This window comes from Haematobia irritans, chromosome 1 (genome assembly GCF_050003625.1).
Source record: "Haematobia irritans isolate KBUSLIRL chromosome 1, ASM5000362v1, whole genome shotgun sequence".
NCBI classification, from domain to species: Eukaryota; Metazoa; Arthropoda; class Insecta; order Diptera; family Muscidae; genus Haematobia; species Haematobia irritans.
In genome coordinates this window covers 143,674,918-143,689,986 of record NC_134397.1, presented here as the reverse complement: position 1 = coordinate 143,689,986, position 15,069 = coordinate 143,674,918, and the positions used below count along the sequence as shown (strand labels likewise).

The 15,069-nt window shown below is 32.9% G+C and overlaps 1 protein-coding gene across 1 annotated transcript in view; it reads left to right on the top strand.

Moving 5' to 3' along the window:
• Positions 1 to 15,069, top strand: part of LOC142221942 (uncharacterized) — a 618,143-nt gene that overhangs the window by 471,534 nt on the left and 131,540 nt on the right. The window contains exons 4-6 of the mRNA XM_075291829.1: positions 12,746 to 12,886; positions 13,336 to 13,467; positions 13,726 to 13,823. Coding sequence (XP_075147944.1) covers positions 12,746 to 12,886; positions 13,336 to 13,467; positions 13,726 to 13,823 — 371 coding nt within the window. The remainder of the gene's footprint in view (positions 1 to 12,745; positions 12,887 to 13,335; positions 13,468 to 13,725; positions 13,824 to 15,069) is intronic.

Here is a 15,069-nt window from a genome sequence, read left to right as displayed (position 1 = left end):
TTTTCCTCTTTATTTTTAGTTCATTTTTTCTTTTCGAGAATTAAAAATCCCAATATGTCGGAAAATTTTCGTTAATTTAATGAATCTCAAAATTTGGAATAAAATGTAGTTCAATTTTCGCACGATATAGTTCATTTTTCCCATAATGTAGTTTTCTTATTTTTTCTGTGCATGACGATCGTGCAATAACAGTTGGCGCGCAGCATCAATGGTGTTTCGAACAACACTAATTTTGGACGACCTTCACGACACCTGTCTTGGAGTGAACTACCACCTCGATTGAATTCCTCATACCATTGATAAGCACTGCTCTCCGAAGGAGCTTCATAGCCAAAAATTAAATTAAAATTTTCAAGATTGAATTGCTATAACCAATACAAGTGGCGGTCGAATGACAAAATGTTCTGAGTACTTATAAATTCAAAAATGTCAGGCACTAGGGTTGCCCAATTACGAAATATAAAAGGCAATCCTCGTACGTTAGTCCTTACTCAACTACTCTCGTTTTGTTTTCCCGTAATGCATTATAAAGCGTTAGATTAGTTTTGTCCTATCTGCATTGGACATCTGCTCATCCACATTTGTGTATGTATGTGACCAGAATTATTCGTGTGTGAATTTGTTGAATACTAGATGTCACGTGAAATAACTTTTGTTACGCAAAACCACATTTATTTGCAAATAATTTACCAGAAAACATAAATCATTGTTTATATACGCAAGCATATTCACCTGCTGCCTGTCCATGGTAAAGAAATAATAGCTACTGAAACAGATTGCATTCATCACACAAAATGATATTGATAAACGTGACTGCTTTCGATGACAGATGGACATATTTTATTCTTATATTGTCACCAAATATTTATACAACTTTGATTATTTCTTATTGACTAAACATTTTCCAATTAAAAGAAAAGTTAAGTTCAAAGAAAATAAACAAAAGAGTACTGAAGGGATGACATGCTGTAACAGAGTCTTTCAACCACAAATTTATTATTATAAGAGGATTATCCGTATTTAAAGTCTTAAAATATTTACAATTTGCAACCTTAAATATCTTAATTTTCCTTTGGTTTGGTCAATGTTTTAAATGAAGTACACCTACACATATATGTATATGTTATTAATATGTTTAGTATAGCACATACATATATGAATGTAATATACGTATATTAGATTAGTTTGAATATCTATTTGTTAAGTTGGGAAATCAAATGAGAGAATAATTAAGAAAGAATAATAGTTGAATAAAATCCGTTTATTTGGTACAGTACACTAAACACTGAAAGAAAAGTGAATCCAACAGGAAAGAAAATATACATCCAAAAACGTTTACTGGGATTCAATGATATTTAGGTATTGATTTCGAGCCAAAGATGCACCTATTTTAAAATAACCCTACGATGAGTGACAGTTCTGAACTTCACGGCCGTGTGAAAAGGTCCCTACGGACCATTTTTTTTGTAAATCATGTTGCTTTATGTTTTGATTTTTTGTTTTGTTTTTATTGTTTATAACTAAATTCTACATACAAAAATATTTTTTTTAATTTTTTTAATTTTTTTTTGCTTGAATTTTCTTAAGACTATTATAAAAAATTTAAAAATTATTGTTGTTGAGCATGTACTTCGTATGCCCTGCCCTGTGCGCAAGTGTTGCAGAGATTTAAAAGTGTGCTATGTTCTCCGCAAACAGCGTTGCCGCAGCCGAAGCAGTATGCCCTCGTTTTCCGCTGCCGTCCGTACTCAGAACGCCAAAGCCTACATGACGGTCTACTTGACCTAGCCGCAAACGACGGTACATTCCCTTCCATCGGTCTTAGTAATACCTGAAAGGAAAAGAAAAATAAAAAACAAATAAATATATATACTATTCTTGAATTTGAAGATGTTTTTCTTACCCTGACATCGAATGCTTCCATCGCATTGCGTATCCTTGGATATGAGGTTATATGGTTAGGTTAGGTTAAAGTGGCAGCCCGATTAAGATTCAGGCTCACTTAGACTATTCAGTCCATTGTGATACCACATTATGGTTATATGGTTGTTCAGGGCACGTTCTTCGATATTGTTTCGTTAGCAGTAACAAGAACGGCCGCCGTCTGCCACACCTTTTTATAGGCTTCATTTCGTTGTAAATCGTAAAAGCGGCCAATGCAGCGACGTCCAGCATATTATAAAACATGGCCAACGGCCATCGTTGTGTTGCTCTTTTGCAGCTGTAAGTAACTAGCATTTGATCCATGGTATCAACACCGCATTTGTTGGCGTTGTAATCTAATATGGCATAGGGCTTCCGCTTCTCGGTTTGCTCGTTAACGAGGCAGGTGTAGTGCATTGTGGAGAGTACGTTCACCACTTTATTTTTTTCGGCACGTATGAGCATAACGATATATCCCCCTCGTTGAACCCAAATAATGTACTATTGATGGTGCGCTTCGGGTTCTTCTTGAACTCCTGCGGAATGAATGTTTTGTTGTAGCGCACTGTACAAAATATGCGGTCTTCCTCCTCAACAAAATACGCGCCATGTCAAGAGTGGTAAAGAAATTATCCACGTATATAGTACGGCCAGCATTTAAATATTTTTCCACAAGATCCAGCACTACGTTCTGCTCTTGGTTTATCTCCCGTTGTTGGTTTGGCAGTTTTCCAGAATATATCATTCCCTACACAGGATAATAACTCTGTGAGTCGCATAACCACCATACTTTCAAACCATACCGTAAGGGAACAACTGCTCATCAACTGTTAGTGCTTCATGAGGAGTGTAAGCTACTGCCAAGTTATGTTGCAACATTTCCCAAATGTCGTCAATAGCCGCAGTTTTGCTGTTGATGAGTCGCTTTTGTCGAGTGTTTCCATTGCCGAATCGAATAAATTGCTTTATACACATGAAGCGATCGTACGACAACGCAGCTTTGTATATTGGGCAACGCGCATAAATAAACTTCGCAAAAGTTTATTTATGATTTATATCGATAGTTATGTTTTAGAAATATAGGCAAATTGGAGTCATTTTTACAAGTTTTCGGCTTAGCAGTGGTGATTTTATAAGGAAAATGTGGGTACTTTGGCCACTTTTGTCCAAATCGGAAAAAAACATATATATGGAAGCTATATATAAATTTGATATGCATAGTAAATACACTAAAAAAATTTTACGTGATATTAAAGATTACGCAACCTAAATTTTAGGATGCGAAATTTACAAAATATTAAGGACAAATTTCTTTAAACAAATGACATGTAGGGCACAAATTTTGCAAATTAGCGTCCCTCCGTTAAAGTCCCATGTCCTTGACCTAAGGCTAATTTTCCTTAAAGTAAAGAAACACATTTTTGATTTAAAGAAATTGTCCTTAAATTAACTGAACTAATGAAACTTTAGATTTAAGATAAAAACGCTTCAAATATAGACTAAGACTTATTTAGAGAATTTAGAGTCTTTGGTTTAAAGTTTTTTTTGGAATAAAGAAAACGAGTTTTACTTTGAAGTATCCGTTATAATTTGGATTTTTAAACTGGCATTTGTTCGTACGTGAGTACCTTTATTAATAAACCGCGAAAAGAGAAGGAAAATTTGATAAATGAGATCTGTATCCTAATTTTAATTTTATTAGTCCTAGATTTGAAGCCAGATAGGTCACTAAAAATTTCTTTATTTTATAGAAGCCTTATCTTTGGCTCGGAATCAATACCAAAATCCTTAAGGGAAGGTCAAAATCTTTGGATCCAAGTAAACTTTTTTTTGAGTGTATGTTTGCACAGGGAGTAGCCCTTTGCAAAACTTCACGTAAATCGGATCACAAATTTGACCTCTGTGGTCATATGAGTGTAAATCTGGTGAAGGATATATATGGGAGCTATGTCTAAATTTGAGCTGATTTCAACCAAATTTGGCATGCATAGCTATAATGCAAATTCCACTCCCTGTGCAAAATTTCACTTAAATCGGGTGAGTGTAAATCGGACGAAAGATACATATGAACACTCTGAACCGATTTCAACCAAAATTGGCATATATATCGAGAACGTTAATTCCACTCCCTGTAAAATTTAATGCATATCAGGCTAAAACCCTGGCTTATGGGCCCATATAAGTGTATATCGGGCGAAAGATATATATGGGAGCTATATCTAAATCTGAACCGATTTCAACCATCTTTGGCACATTATTAATTGCACTCCTTGTGCAAAATTTAGAGCAAATCGGGCTTAAATTCTGGCTTCTGGAGCCATATTAGAAGAAATCGGGTGAAAGGTATATATGGGAGCTATATCTAAAACTGAATCGATCTTCTTTCAAAATCAATAGGGCTGTATTCTGACCCAAATGACATACTTGTGTCAAATTTGAAGTCGATTGAACTAAAATTGCGACCTAGACCTTGATCACAAAAATGTGTTCACAGACAAACGGACATGGCAAGATCGAGTCTGGGGCCAGCACTGAGCAATATTGCCAAAGACACCATACTCGTATGTCTATCTCGTCTCCTTCTGGGTGTTGCATACATATACACTAACTTATAATATCCTGATCTACAGTGTGGCGCAGGGTATAAAAACGCCTACATTTCAGAAAAATGCATAAAATCTTCATTTGAAAGAAAACTACTGTGAGTGCTGGTACACACAAATTTTTATTTTTCTGATTCAATCACGAAATTAATTGGTCCAATTAATTTTTAAAATGTCTTCAAACACAGAAATGATAGTATCAATTAAAAAATTAATTGAAAGTCAATTTAAAAAATTAATTGATCCAATTAAAAAATTAATTGATACTATTAATTTCTGTGATTGATTTTTATTTCAATTAAAAAAATTGTTGAATCAATTAAATGTTTAATTGAATATTTTTAAAAACTCAATTTAAGATTTTAATTGGAAAAATTTTCGTGAAGTTTTTTTCTGTGTATATCATCGGCCTATTTTATCATAGATTCCATATGTACTTATTTACTATTTAGGGGACAATTTTAAGGAGTTTGAAGATACCTTGCCATCGCCAACTGTTGCTATAACTCAGAACTACTCAAGGAGAGTACACCGGGCCGGGCGGGCACGTACACCCTGAGAAGGAATATGATCACCTCAAACATGTTTCAAGAGCACTATGTTACTATTTCACAGCGACCATGTAGCATTTTTGTCGCAAAAATATTCTTTTCTTGTCAAACATGACATGCTTTCGGAATTCAGATACATAATTCCGAGAAAAGTATATGGTTTCGGCAAACATGCTACATGTTTTCCGTGAAAAAGTAACATTTTGCTCTTGGAACATTGTTGGGGTGATCATATTCCTTCTCTGCGTGTAGAAACGAGAATTGAATAGAACTAGCAGAGGATGGTGCATGTGTCTGGTGTATGGGCGTGTTTTGAGGATGATGAGATGAATTCGTTAGAGACACAGTGTTCCTGGAATAAAAGAAGGGTACGATGGAAAAAAAAGAATTTGAAGCGTACAACAAGTCGAATACTATCTTTGGTTTAGGTGTATCTCAGCCGACATGAATCCAATTTGCAACCTAATCTAATCCAACCTAGTGTGAAGAAAAATATTTTTGATTTAAAGAAAATCTTTAAATTAGCAGAAATATCGTACATTTGGTTTAAATTTAAAACACGCATCAATTCCAGCTTAAGATTTATTTTGAAGATGATGCATCCTTCGTTTAAAACTTTTTTACACAAGAGAGAAGTTCAACACTTGTGAAACCACTATTGGGCTGTCACTATACTTAACCTAACCTAATGAAGCCACAGTAATTTCTTTGTTCCACTCAGGAAGATATGAGACTGAATTCGTATAATCTTTAAATTAACCGAAATATTGTACCTTTGGTTTAAACCTAAAAAACAATTCCAGCTTAAGATTTATTTTGAAGATTATGCATCCTTCGTTTAAAACTTTTTTACACAAGAGAGAAGTTCAACACTTGTGGAACCACTAACGGACTGTCACTATACTTAACCTAATCTAATGAAGCCACAGAAATTCCTCCATTCCAGTCAGGAAGACATAAGACTGAATTCGTCTAAGCTTCTTGTCATCGTCCGTGGCTTTTTATCGATAATACATAAATTGATTCGATCGAATAAATATCAATAATATATTCGGTATAGTAAAAATTGAAAAATATTAGACTATTCCATTGTAATAAAAATATTATAAAATTAACTTGAAAGATGTCATCATTAACAAAATGAAAAATTTTTCAAAAATACGATATAAAACAATTCTCTATGTCACACATTGCCTTAGTATAGGGTGAAAAATATCAATTGTCCGCTTTACCAATTTTATAATTAAACTTATGGAAACTTGTAACTACCATTATCACCTGGTAAAATTATTTATTTATTTATGAATTTATCTGTGATTGTTATGTTTAATTTGAATCCAACAAATATTAACCACATTGCATAAAGTCAGACCAACTACCATATGGAAATTTTGCGGTTGTGAGTTTTAATTTTGTTGCACTCATTCATTACATAAAATTGGTTATAGATGTTAATGTATTTAGTGGTTTTACTTATTGGGAATAACTGAATTAAAAAACAAAATAGATCATCAACTCCTGCATCATTACCAGTGACTACTTCATCAGAAAAGTTGTCGTTAAAAATTTTTACACATTTTCACACTCATATAGTAAGTGTAAATTATTATCACCATCGTTGTGGTTTTTCAAAAATCCATTTGTATATTTAATGAACAGAATTATTGTAATAAAGCAAAAAAAAAAAACAAATCCATTTAGTGGAAACAAAAAGTTTGTGAGATTCCATCATCAAATCAATTGATCTGTAAAATTAGTTGGTATTTAATTTAAACTAATTAGTAAATGCTTTGCTATATATTTTTCTTCTAGCCAGGAAGATAACTATTTTACTTATTGAAATACAATGCAAACAACTACATATATACACTGAGAAAGATATCGTCGTGAGCCCAAACATTTCATGTCCTTAAAATACGAATGGAAATTTTGCTTAGCATTCTCTAATATAAAGTTTTTTTCTTTGTCCAATAGACAATAAACTTTTGAAGTCGTATTGCTAACCATTGCACCACGGTGGTGCCCGCCTTGCATGCACAAGGTCGTGGGTTCGATTCCTGCTTCGACCGAACACCAAAAAAGCGGTGGATTATCCCACCTCAGTAATGCTGGTGACATTTCTGAGGGTTTCAAAGTTTCTTTAAGTGGTTTCACTGCCGTTCGGACTCGGCTATAAAAGGAGGTCCCTCGTCATTAAGCTTAACATGAAATAGGGCAGCACTCAGTGATAAGAGAGAAGTTCACCAATGTGGTATCCAGGGCTGTGGAGTCGAGCCAATTTTGCTCGACTCCGACTCCAACTCAAGCATTTTTCATCAGCTCGACTCCGACTCCGGAGTCGACTCCGGGTAATATAACTAAATCTGATTTTAATACTACTAATTTGTAGTTCTATTGTGGGGGTGCCGTAAGTGGATCGATATAAAGTATCGTATTTATTTATGTGTGCAAATAAAGGTCTCAATTTCACATCATAATATGAGAAGATACCAACAGTATATGTATTTGTTGACCAACATTATTGATACTATCTCAAATCCTTTAAATTTGTTGCGAGCTATATAAAGATTTATATTCCCATATGCACGAATTTGAATCTGAATCGATTTAGGCAAAATTTTATATACTTCTTCATTGAAAAATTTGAAAATTTGAGTCATTTCTACAAGTTTTCGTCTTAGCAGTGAGTATCAGTGAGCATACAATTTTGGAAAAATTTTGTCTAGTAAATAAAATTTTATATAGAAATAAAATTTTGCAAAATTTTATATAGAAATAAAATTTTGCAAAATTTTCTACAGAAACAAAATTTTGACAAAATATTCTATAGAAATAAAATTTAGACAAAAGTTTCTATAGAAATCAAATTTTGACGAAATATATAGAAATAAAATTTTGAATAAAATTTTCTATAGAAATAAAATTTTGAATAAAATTTTCTATAGAAATAAAATTTTGACTAAATTTTATATAGATAAAAATATTTCCATAGTAATAAAATTTTGAATACATTTTTGTAGCAGTGAGTATCAGTGAGCATCAGTAAGAAAAAAATTTTTGAGAAAATTTGCTATAAAAATAAAATTTGACAATTTTTTCTTATAGAAATAAAATTTTGAAAAAATTATCAATAAATATACAAGTTTAGAACAATTTTTGTGTAGTAAAAAAAATCTCCAAAATATTCTACAGAAACAAAATTTTGACTAAATTTTTTACAGAAATAAAATTTTGACAAAATTTTCTTTAGAAATAAAATTTTGACCAAATTTTCTAATAAAAAATCTATTACTATAAAATTTTGGCTAAATTTTCTATAGAAATAAAATTTTGACCAAATTTTTTAATAAAAAAATCTATTACTATAAAATTTTGGCAAAATTTTTTATAGAAATAAAATTTTGACTAAATTTTCTATAGAAAAAAATATTTCTATAGTAATAAAATTTTGAATAAAATTTTTATAGAAATAAATAAAATTTGCTATAGAAATAAAATTTTAACAAAACTTTTTATAGAAATAACATTTTGACAAAATTTTCTATAAAAAAACAACTTTGAAAAAATTTTCTGTCAATATTCCACATATGTATATGACCTTAAAATAAAATTAAAAAAAAATAATTTCGATTGTTCGAAATATTTCAAATAAATTGATATGGGCATTAAAATGGATCGATCTAGCCCATCTGCTAGTCCAACATTCTAGGAAACATAAAAAGATAGCCGTAATTGGAAGTTGATTTTCATTTACAATCATGCTGTACATTGATCGAATGAATAAAGCAATGGAAACTAATTTGCGTAAAAACTTGCTTAGTTGCAAAAAATGTGAAGTGAAAAATTTGGTTTAGCCGGAGTCGGAGTCGAGCAAAATTTTTACGACTCCGACTCCAGCAAAATCTTCAGACTCCGACTCCAAGACTCCGACTCCGGCTCCACAGCCCTGGTGGTATCACAATGGACTGAGTAGTCTAAGTGAGCCTGCTACATCGGCCTGCCACGGAACCTAACCTAACCTAAGGTCAATTTGACTTTAAGAATTCAGAAAAATTCTTTCGAATTAATGAAATTGTCTTTAAATTTGTTGTCTTTTTGCATCTTAACTACAAAGCAAAAAATCGTTAAAAAATAGGACATGTTTTTCAACACTTTATTTTAAAGACGTTTTTTTACTGGAAACATAGCAAAATTTCTACTGGAAGTCGAGTCTGAATTTAGAAAATAAAGTTGTTGTAAACTCGTTTTTAAAGGACTTTGATAGCATATGTAGAAAAAAAGCTGAAAAAACGAAAAATTAAAATTTGCTTCCTAGAAGCAAGAACGCAAAACCTAAATTTTAAAGAAATTGTGTCTTAAAAGTATCCTTACTTGTATTCTCCGCGTCTTTGAAGTAAAAACAAAACTTTTTTTGTTTGTGTATAAATAGATATGGAAAAATTGTGTTGATAATTCGATAAAATGTTTGTGAAAATTTCAGTGGTTGTATGATTTAATTTCCGCAAAAATATTTGTTAATACCTTCCACCAACTAACTTTATCATTGCGTTTGTAACGCATCGAAATATTGGTATCAGACCCATAAAATATATATTCTTCTTCAGTGACGATACAAAAATGACCCTCTGTCCGTATTTCCGTTCTAATCACGCTACAGCCTTCGATAATTGCCCTGCAATTTGGTTCAAATACGTATGATGTGTCGCTGAATTATTATACCCTCCACCATATGATGGGGGTATATTAACTTTGTCAATCCGTTTGTAACTAATCGAAATAGTGCTCTAAGACCCCATAAAGTATATATATTCTGGGTCGTGGTGAAATTCTGAGTCGATCTAAGCATGTCCGCCCGTCCGTCCGACCGTCCGTCTGTGGAAATCACGCTAACTTCCGAAAGTAACAAGCTATCGACTTGAAACTTGGCACAAGTAGTTGTTATTGCAAATGGACCATATCGGTCCACTTTTACGTGTAGCCCCCATATAAACGGACTCTCAGATTTGGCTTGCGGAGCCTCAAAGAGAAGCAAATTTCATCCGATACTGCTGAAATTTGGTACATGGTGTTAGTATATGGTCTCTAACAACCATACAAAAATTGGTCCATATCGGTCCACTTTTACGTATAGCCCCCATATAAACGGACCCCCAAATTTGGCTTGCGATCGCTCTAAGAGAAGCTAATTTCATCCGATCTGGTTGATATTTCGAACATGGTGTTAGTATATGGTCTGTAACAACCGTGTCAGGAATGGTCCATATCGGTGCATAATTATATATAGCCCCCATATAAACCGTTCTCCGGATTTGACCTCCAGAGCCTCTTGGAGGAGCAAAATTCATCCGATCTGGTTCAAATATGGAACGTGGTGTTTGTATATGGTCTCTAACAACCATGCAAAAATTGGTCCATATCGGTCCATAATTATATAGCCCCCATATAAACAACCATGCCAACAGTGGTCCATATCGTTCTATAGTTATATATAGCCGATCCCCAATCACTCAAAAATTGGTCCATATCGGTTCATAATCATGGTTGCCACTCGAGCCAAAAATAATCTACCAAAATTGTATTTCTATAGAAAATTTGGTAAAAAATTTTTTTCTATAGAAAGAAATTTTTTTCCATATAAACCGTTCTCCAGATTTGACCTCCAGAGCCTCTTGGAGGAGCAAAATTCATCCGATCTGGTTCAAATGTGGAACGTGGTGTTAGTATATGGTCTCTAACAACCATGCAAAAATTGGTCCATATCGGTCCATAATTATATAGCCCCCATACAAACAACCATGCCAACAGTGGTCCATATCGGTCTATAGTTATATATCCCCAATCTTTCAAAAATTGGTCCATATCGGTTCATAATCATGGTTGCCACTCGAGCCAAAAATAATCTACCAAAATTGTATTTCTATAGTAAATTTTGTCAAAATTTTATTTCTATAGAAAATTTTGTCAAAATTTTATTTCTATAGAAAATTTTTCAAAATTTTATTTCTATAGAAAATTTTGTCAAAATTTTATTTCTATAGAAAATTTTGTCAAATTTTTTTCTATAGAAAATTTGGTTAAATTTTTTTTTCTATAGAAAGTTTTGTTAAAATTTTATTTCTATAGAAAATTTTGTCAAAATTTTATTTCTATTCGTTTTGTTTGTTATTGTTGGCTTCTCTTCAATCGTTATTGTTGTTTTTGATCTCAGCTTAAACCCATGCATTGACTAAACTACAAGTGTAGCTTAACCAACAGAGGAAAAGTATGCTTGTCAAATTTATTTGGGCAAAGCCCTATAGACTGCAAGATGGTTGGATGTACAGCTGTTTCGGAATTACCACATTCCTCATCAGCATCCTCTACTTGCAGCAAATTTCTATAGAAAAATTTGTTAAAATTTTATTTTTATAGAAAATTTTGTTGAAATTTTATTTCTGTAGAAAATTTTGTCACAATTTTATTTCTATAGAAAATTTTGTCAAACTGAATTATAACGTGTTTAATCTACCAAAATTGTATTTCTGTAGAAAATGTTGTCAACATTTTATTTCTATAGAAAATTTTGTCAAATTTTATTTCTATAGAAAATTGTGTTAAAATTTTATTTCTATAGAAAATTTTGGTTAAATTTTAATTTTATAGAAAATTTTGTTAAAATTTTATTTCTATAGAAAATTTTGTCAAACTGAATTATAACGTGTTTAATCGGTCTTTTTTAATTTATTATATACACGTATGGACTTACTTACAATTTGGAAGACGGTGTTAGGAGGTTTTAAGATACCTTGCCATCGGCAAGCGTTACTTCAACCCAAGTAATTCGATTGTGGATGGCAGTGTTTAGAAGAAGTTTCTACGCTATTCATGGTGGAGGGTACATAAGCTTCGGCCTGGCCGAACTTCCGGCCGTATATACTTATTTTTTTTTATTTAGGTCGAAAACCTATGTTGTTAGCACCTATATTTCCCCTTCATTTTCATAATTCATTATGATTGTAAATATATAAATAAATAATAAATATTTTTTTATTTCCGTCAAAGTGGTCACTCCCCATTTTGTATGATAAGAAAATTTAATTAAATTTAGCCAAAAAATCTTATGATTGACACAGCAACAACGTATTCATATGTATGAAATGTTTCATTTTTAATATAATAATCATAACATTAACGAAATATTTCATTGAATTTATGATTATTTTTCGTTACATTTATTTCATTAATATTACGACCATGTTTCCTCTCAGTTTATGGAGGACAAACTTATTTTACCCTCTAATGGTCATATTGTTCGAATTGGCCCCATGATTTAAATCAATGGTACTTTGGAAAATGCTCTCGTAATATGCCCTCCTTGACCAATTACAAAACATCAATATTCCATGGCAATATAAAACAATTTATAAACTAAACACTACCCCCGCATCGCCATTGAAAGGCAAATAACAATTTGAGGAAATTTTGAAATTTCCTCAACAAAAATTGTGAAAATTGCCTTCAAGGCAGAAACAAAAAACTTATACTCTAGCAAGAAAAACTGTTCCCTCTCCCAACAATGCACCAAATTGTGAAATTTGTGAAAAATTTATTTTATGTCCCATTGTGCCATTGTTGAAATCATAGTTAAAGTTTTTGGTATGTTCTACGTTTTCTTTATTTGCATTGCAGTGCCACCAAGGATTCATCATATGAGCAGCAGCGGTCATTTGCAAGTTAAAAAAGGCTCCTCAGTTCGTATTGAATGTTCAGCCTCTGGCAATCCAACACCGAATGTAACATGGAGTCGTAAAAATAATATTTTGCCCAATGGTAAGATTTTCCTTTACTATGTTTCTATCATCCCTCTACCACAAAAAAAAAAAAAACAGAAGAAAAATACCTTAAAACTCAGCATGTATCATGGGGTCCTTTGAAGCGAGAAGAATGGTAAAGCTTCAAATATGTTAATAAGCCATGAATGAAGGCAAATAAAAGAAGACAAAAGCGAGAGTGCAAAAATCAAGATGAATAAAATATAAGGACCTTGTGGAAAAGAAGTGATAAAGAAGAAAGCAACAACAGCAACAAAAATAGAAAATAATCTTAAGGGTCATTTTATTAGAAAACTAAATATTTCCTTTATGTTAATTTTCTTTCTATTCACGAAAATTTTTTCTTCCCTCTCTTCATTTTGGTTTCTTTATTCTTGATATCCATCGACCGAACTACCGACCCACCGACCAACCATCACCATCGAACCAATAAAATATACCCTGCAGGCGAGGAGAAACTTCATTCGCATATATTGTCAATTGAAAATGTGGATCGCCACAAGGGTGGAGTTTATATATGCACAGCCAATAATGGTGTGGGTCAGCCGGCCTCAAGTCAAGTGATTTTACACGTTCTATGTAAGTATACCACTAAAGCCTACTACAATCACAGGGGTATTTTAAATATATTTTACAATAACCATAAAGGAGAGAAAAAAATCCTTGGAAGCCTATTCTTTTCACCCTTTTTTATTTTTGTGGATACAGTCATGTCCATTGGCCTTTCCATAATAATAATTATTACCCCACTCTATGTAATCCCAGAAACGGATATTGGGTATTAATTTTTATTTTATGTTCTCTACCTTTTCTTTCGCCCTTGCAAATCTATTACAGATCCACCCGAAATCAATGTTGAACGTCCGGTAGTATTCTCTGGAGAAGGCCATGAGGCAATGCTAGTGTGTATTGTTCATGGGGAAACCCAACCTGAGGTATGAGGTTTTACAAAATATTCCCTCTAAAATATTATGATAATAATTTTTTTTTTTTTTTTGAACAATGCTTGTATCAGGTGTTAATTGGTCCAAGTTGTGTTAGGTTGTAATAAAATTAGCAAACAATAAAAATTCAATAGATGGCCCAGGTATCTCTTAGGTATCATAAGAAATCACAATTGGCCAAGAGGGTCATGCTTTAATCCATGCCTGAAGATGTTTGTGAAAAAAGAAAATGAATATGCTGCGGATATCATTTTTTATATTATGATGTAAAGGTGCTCCCTAAGCATTTATTGTTACAAATTAGAGATTTTGCTGCATTTATTATGAAAACTATTTTAAAGGGTGGTGCGGTCAAAATTTGGTCAAGGGAAAACGCGTGTAAATCGGTGAAATCGTTTATTTAAAAAATCAAATTAAATTTCTTTTTCAAGTTCAATTAGTATAAAATTACCTACCTGCAAGCTCATGCTGCGTGAGAAGGCTGTTATGATGGCAAATGTTCGATGGGAGAATTGCAAGGGTTGTAACGACACCAAGCAAATATGGCCCCATTTCAACTTAAACCGCACACTAGATATGCTAATGTTCTCGAGACGTCAGATATCACTCCTGATATCTGCTATAACGGGTCGCTGCCTGATAGGCGATTTTGCAAAAACTATTGGCGCGAAGTATAATGACTATTGTATGAGCTGTCATGATGCGGAGGAAAAAGAATCAATTAAACACCTCTTGTGTGAGTGTCCTGCATTTTGTGTAAAGCGCAAGCAACTTTTAGGAGCATATAGCTTCAGATTACTGGCGGATCTGGAAAACGTTAACTTAAGCAGTCTGCTACTGTTTTTGGAACAATCTGGTTGGTTCAACAAAGAAAAATAATCAAGAAGGTTCAGCGGTTAAAACTAGAAGTGCCCATATGTAATAGGTACTTTTAGTTAATGTGGTATCACAATGGACTGAATAGTCTAAGTGAGCCTGAATCTTAATCGGGCTGCCACTTTAACCTAACCTAACCTAGTATAAAATTCAGGAAAAATATTCAGTTAGGCTTTCGCTTTTCCAAATCCGAATTGCCAGGCCTCACGCTTGACACCTGCCATCAGATTTTGTACAGCCACCTTGTCCACCTTCTTCGCCGCAGAAAGCCAGTTTGCCTTGAACTGCTGCTTGTCCTAAGCAGTTTTTTTGGTCTTCTTTAGTTTCCGCTTGACAATAGCCTAGTATTTCTCAATTGGGC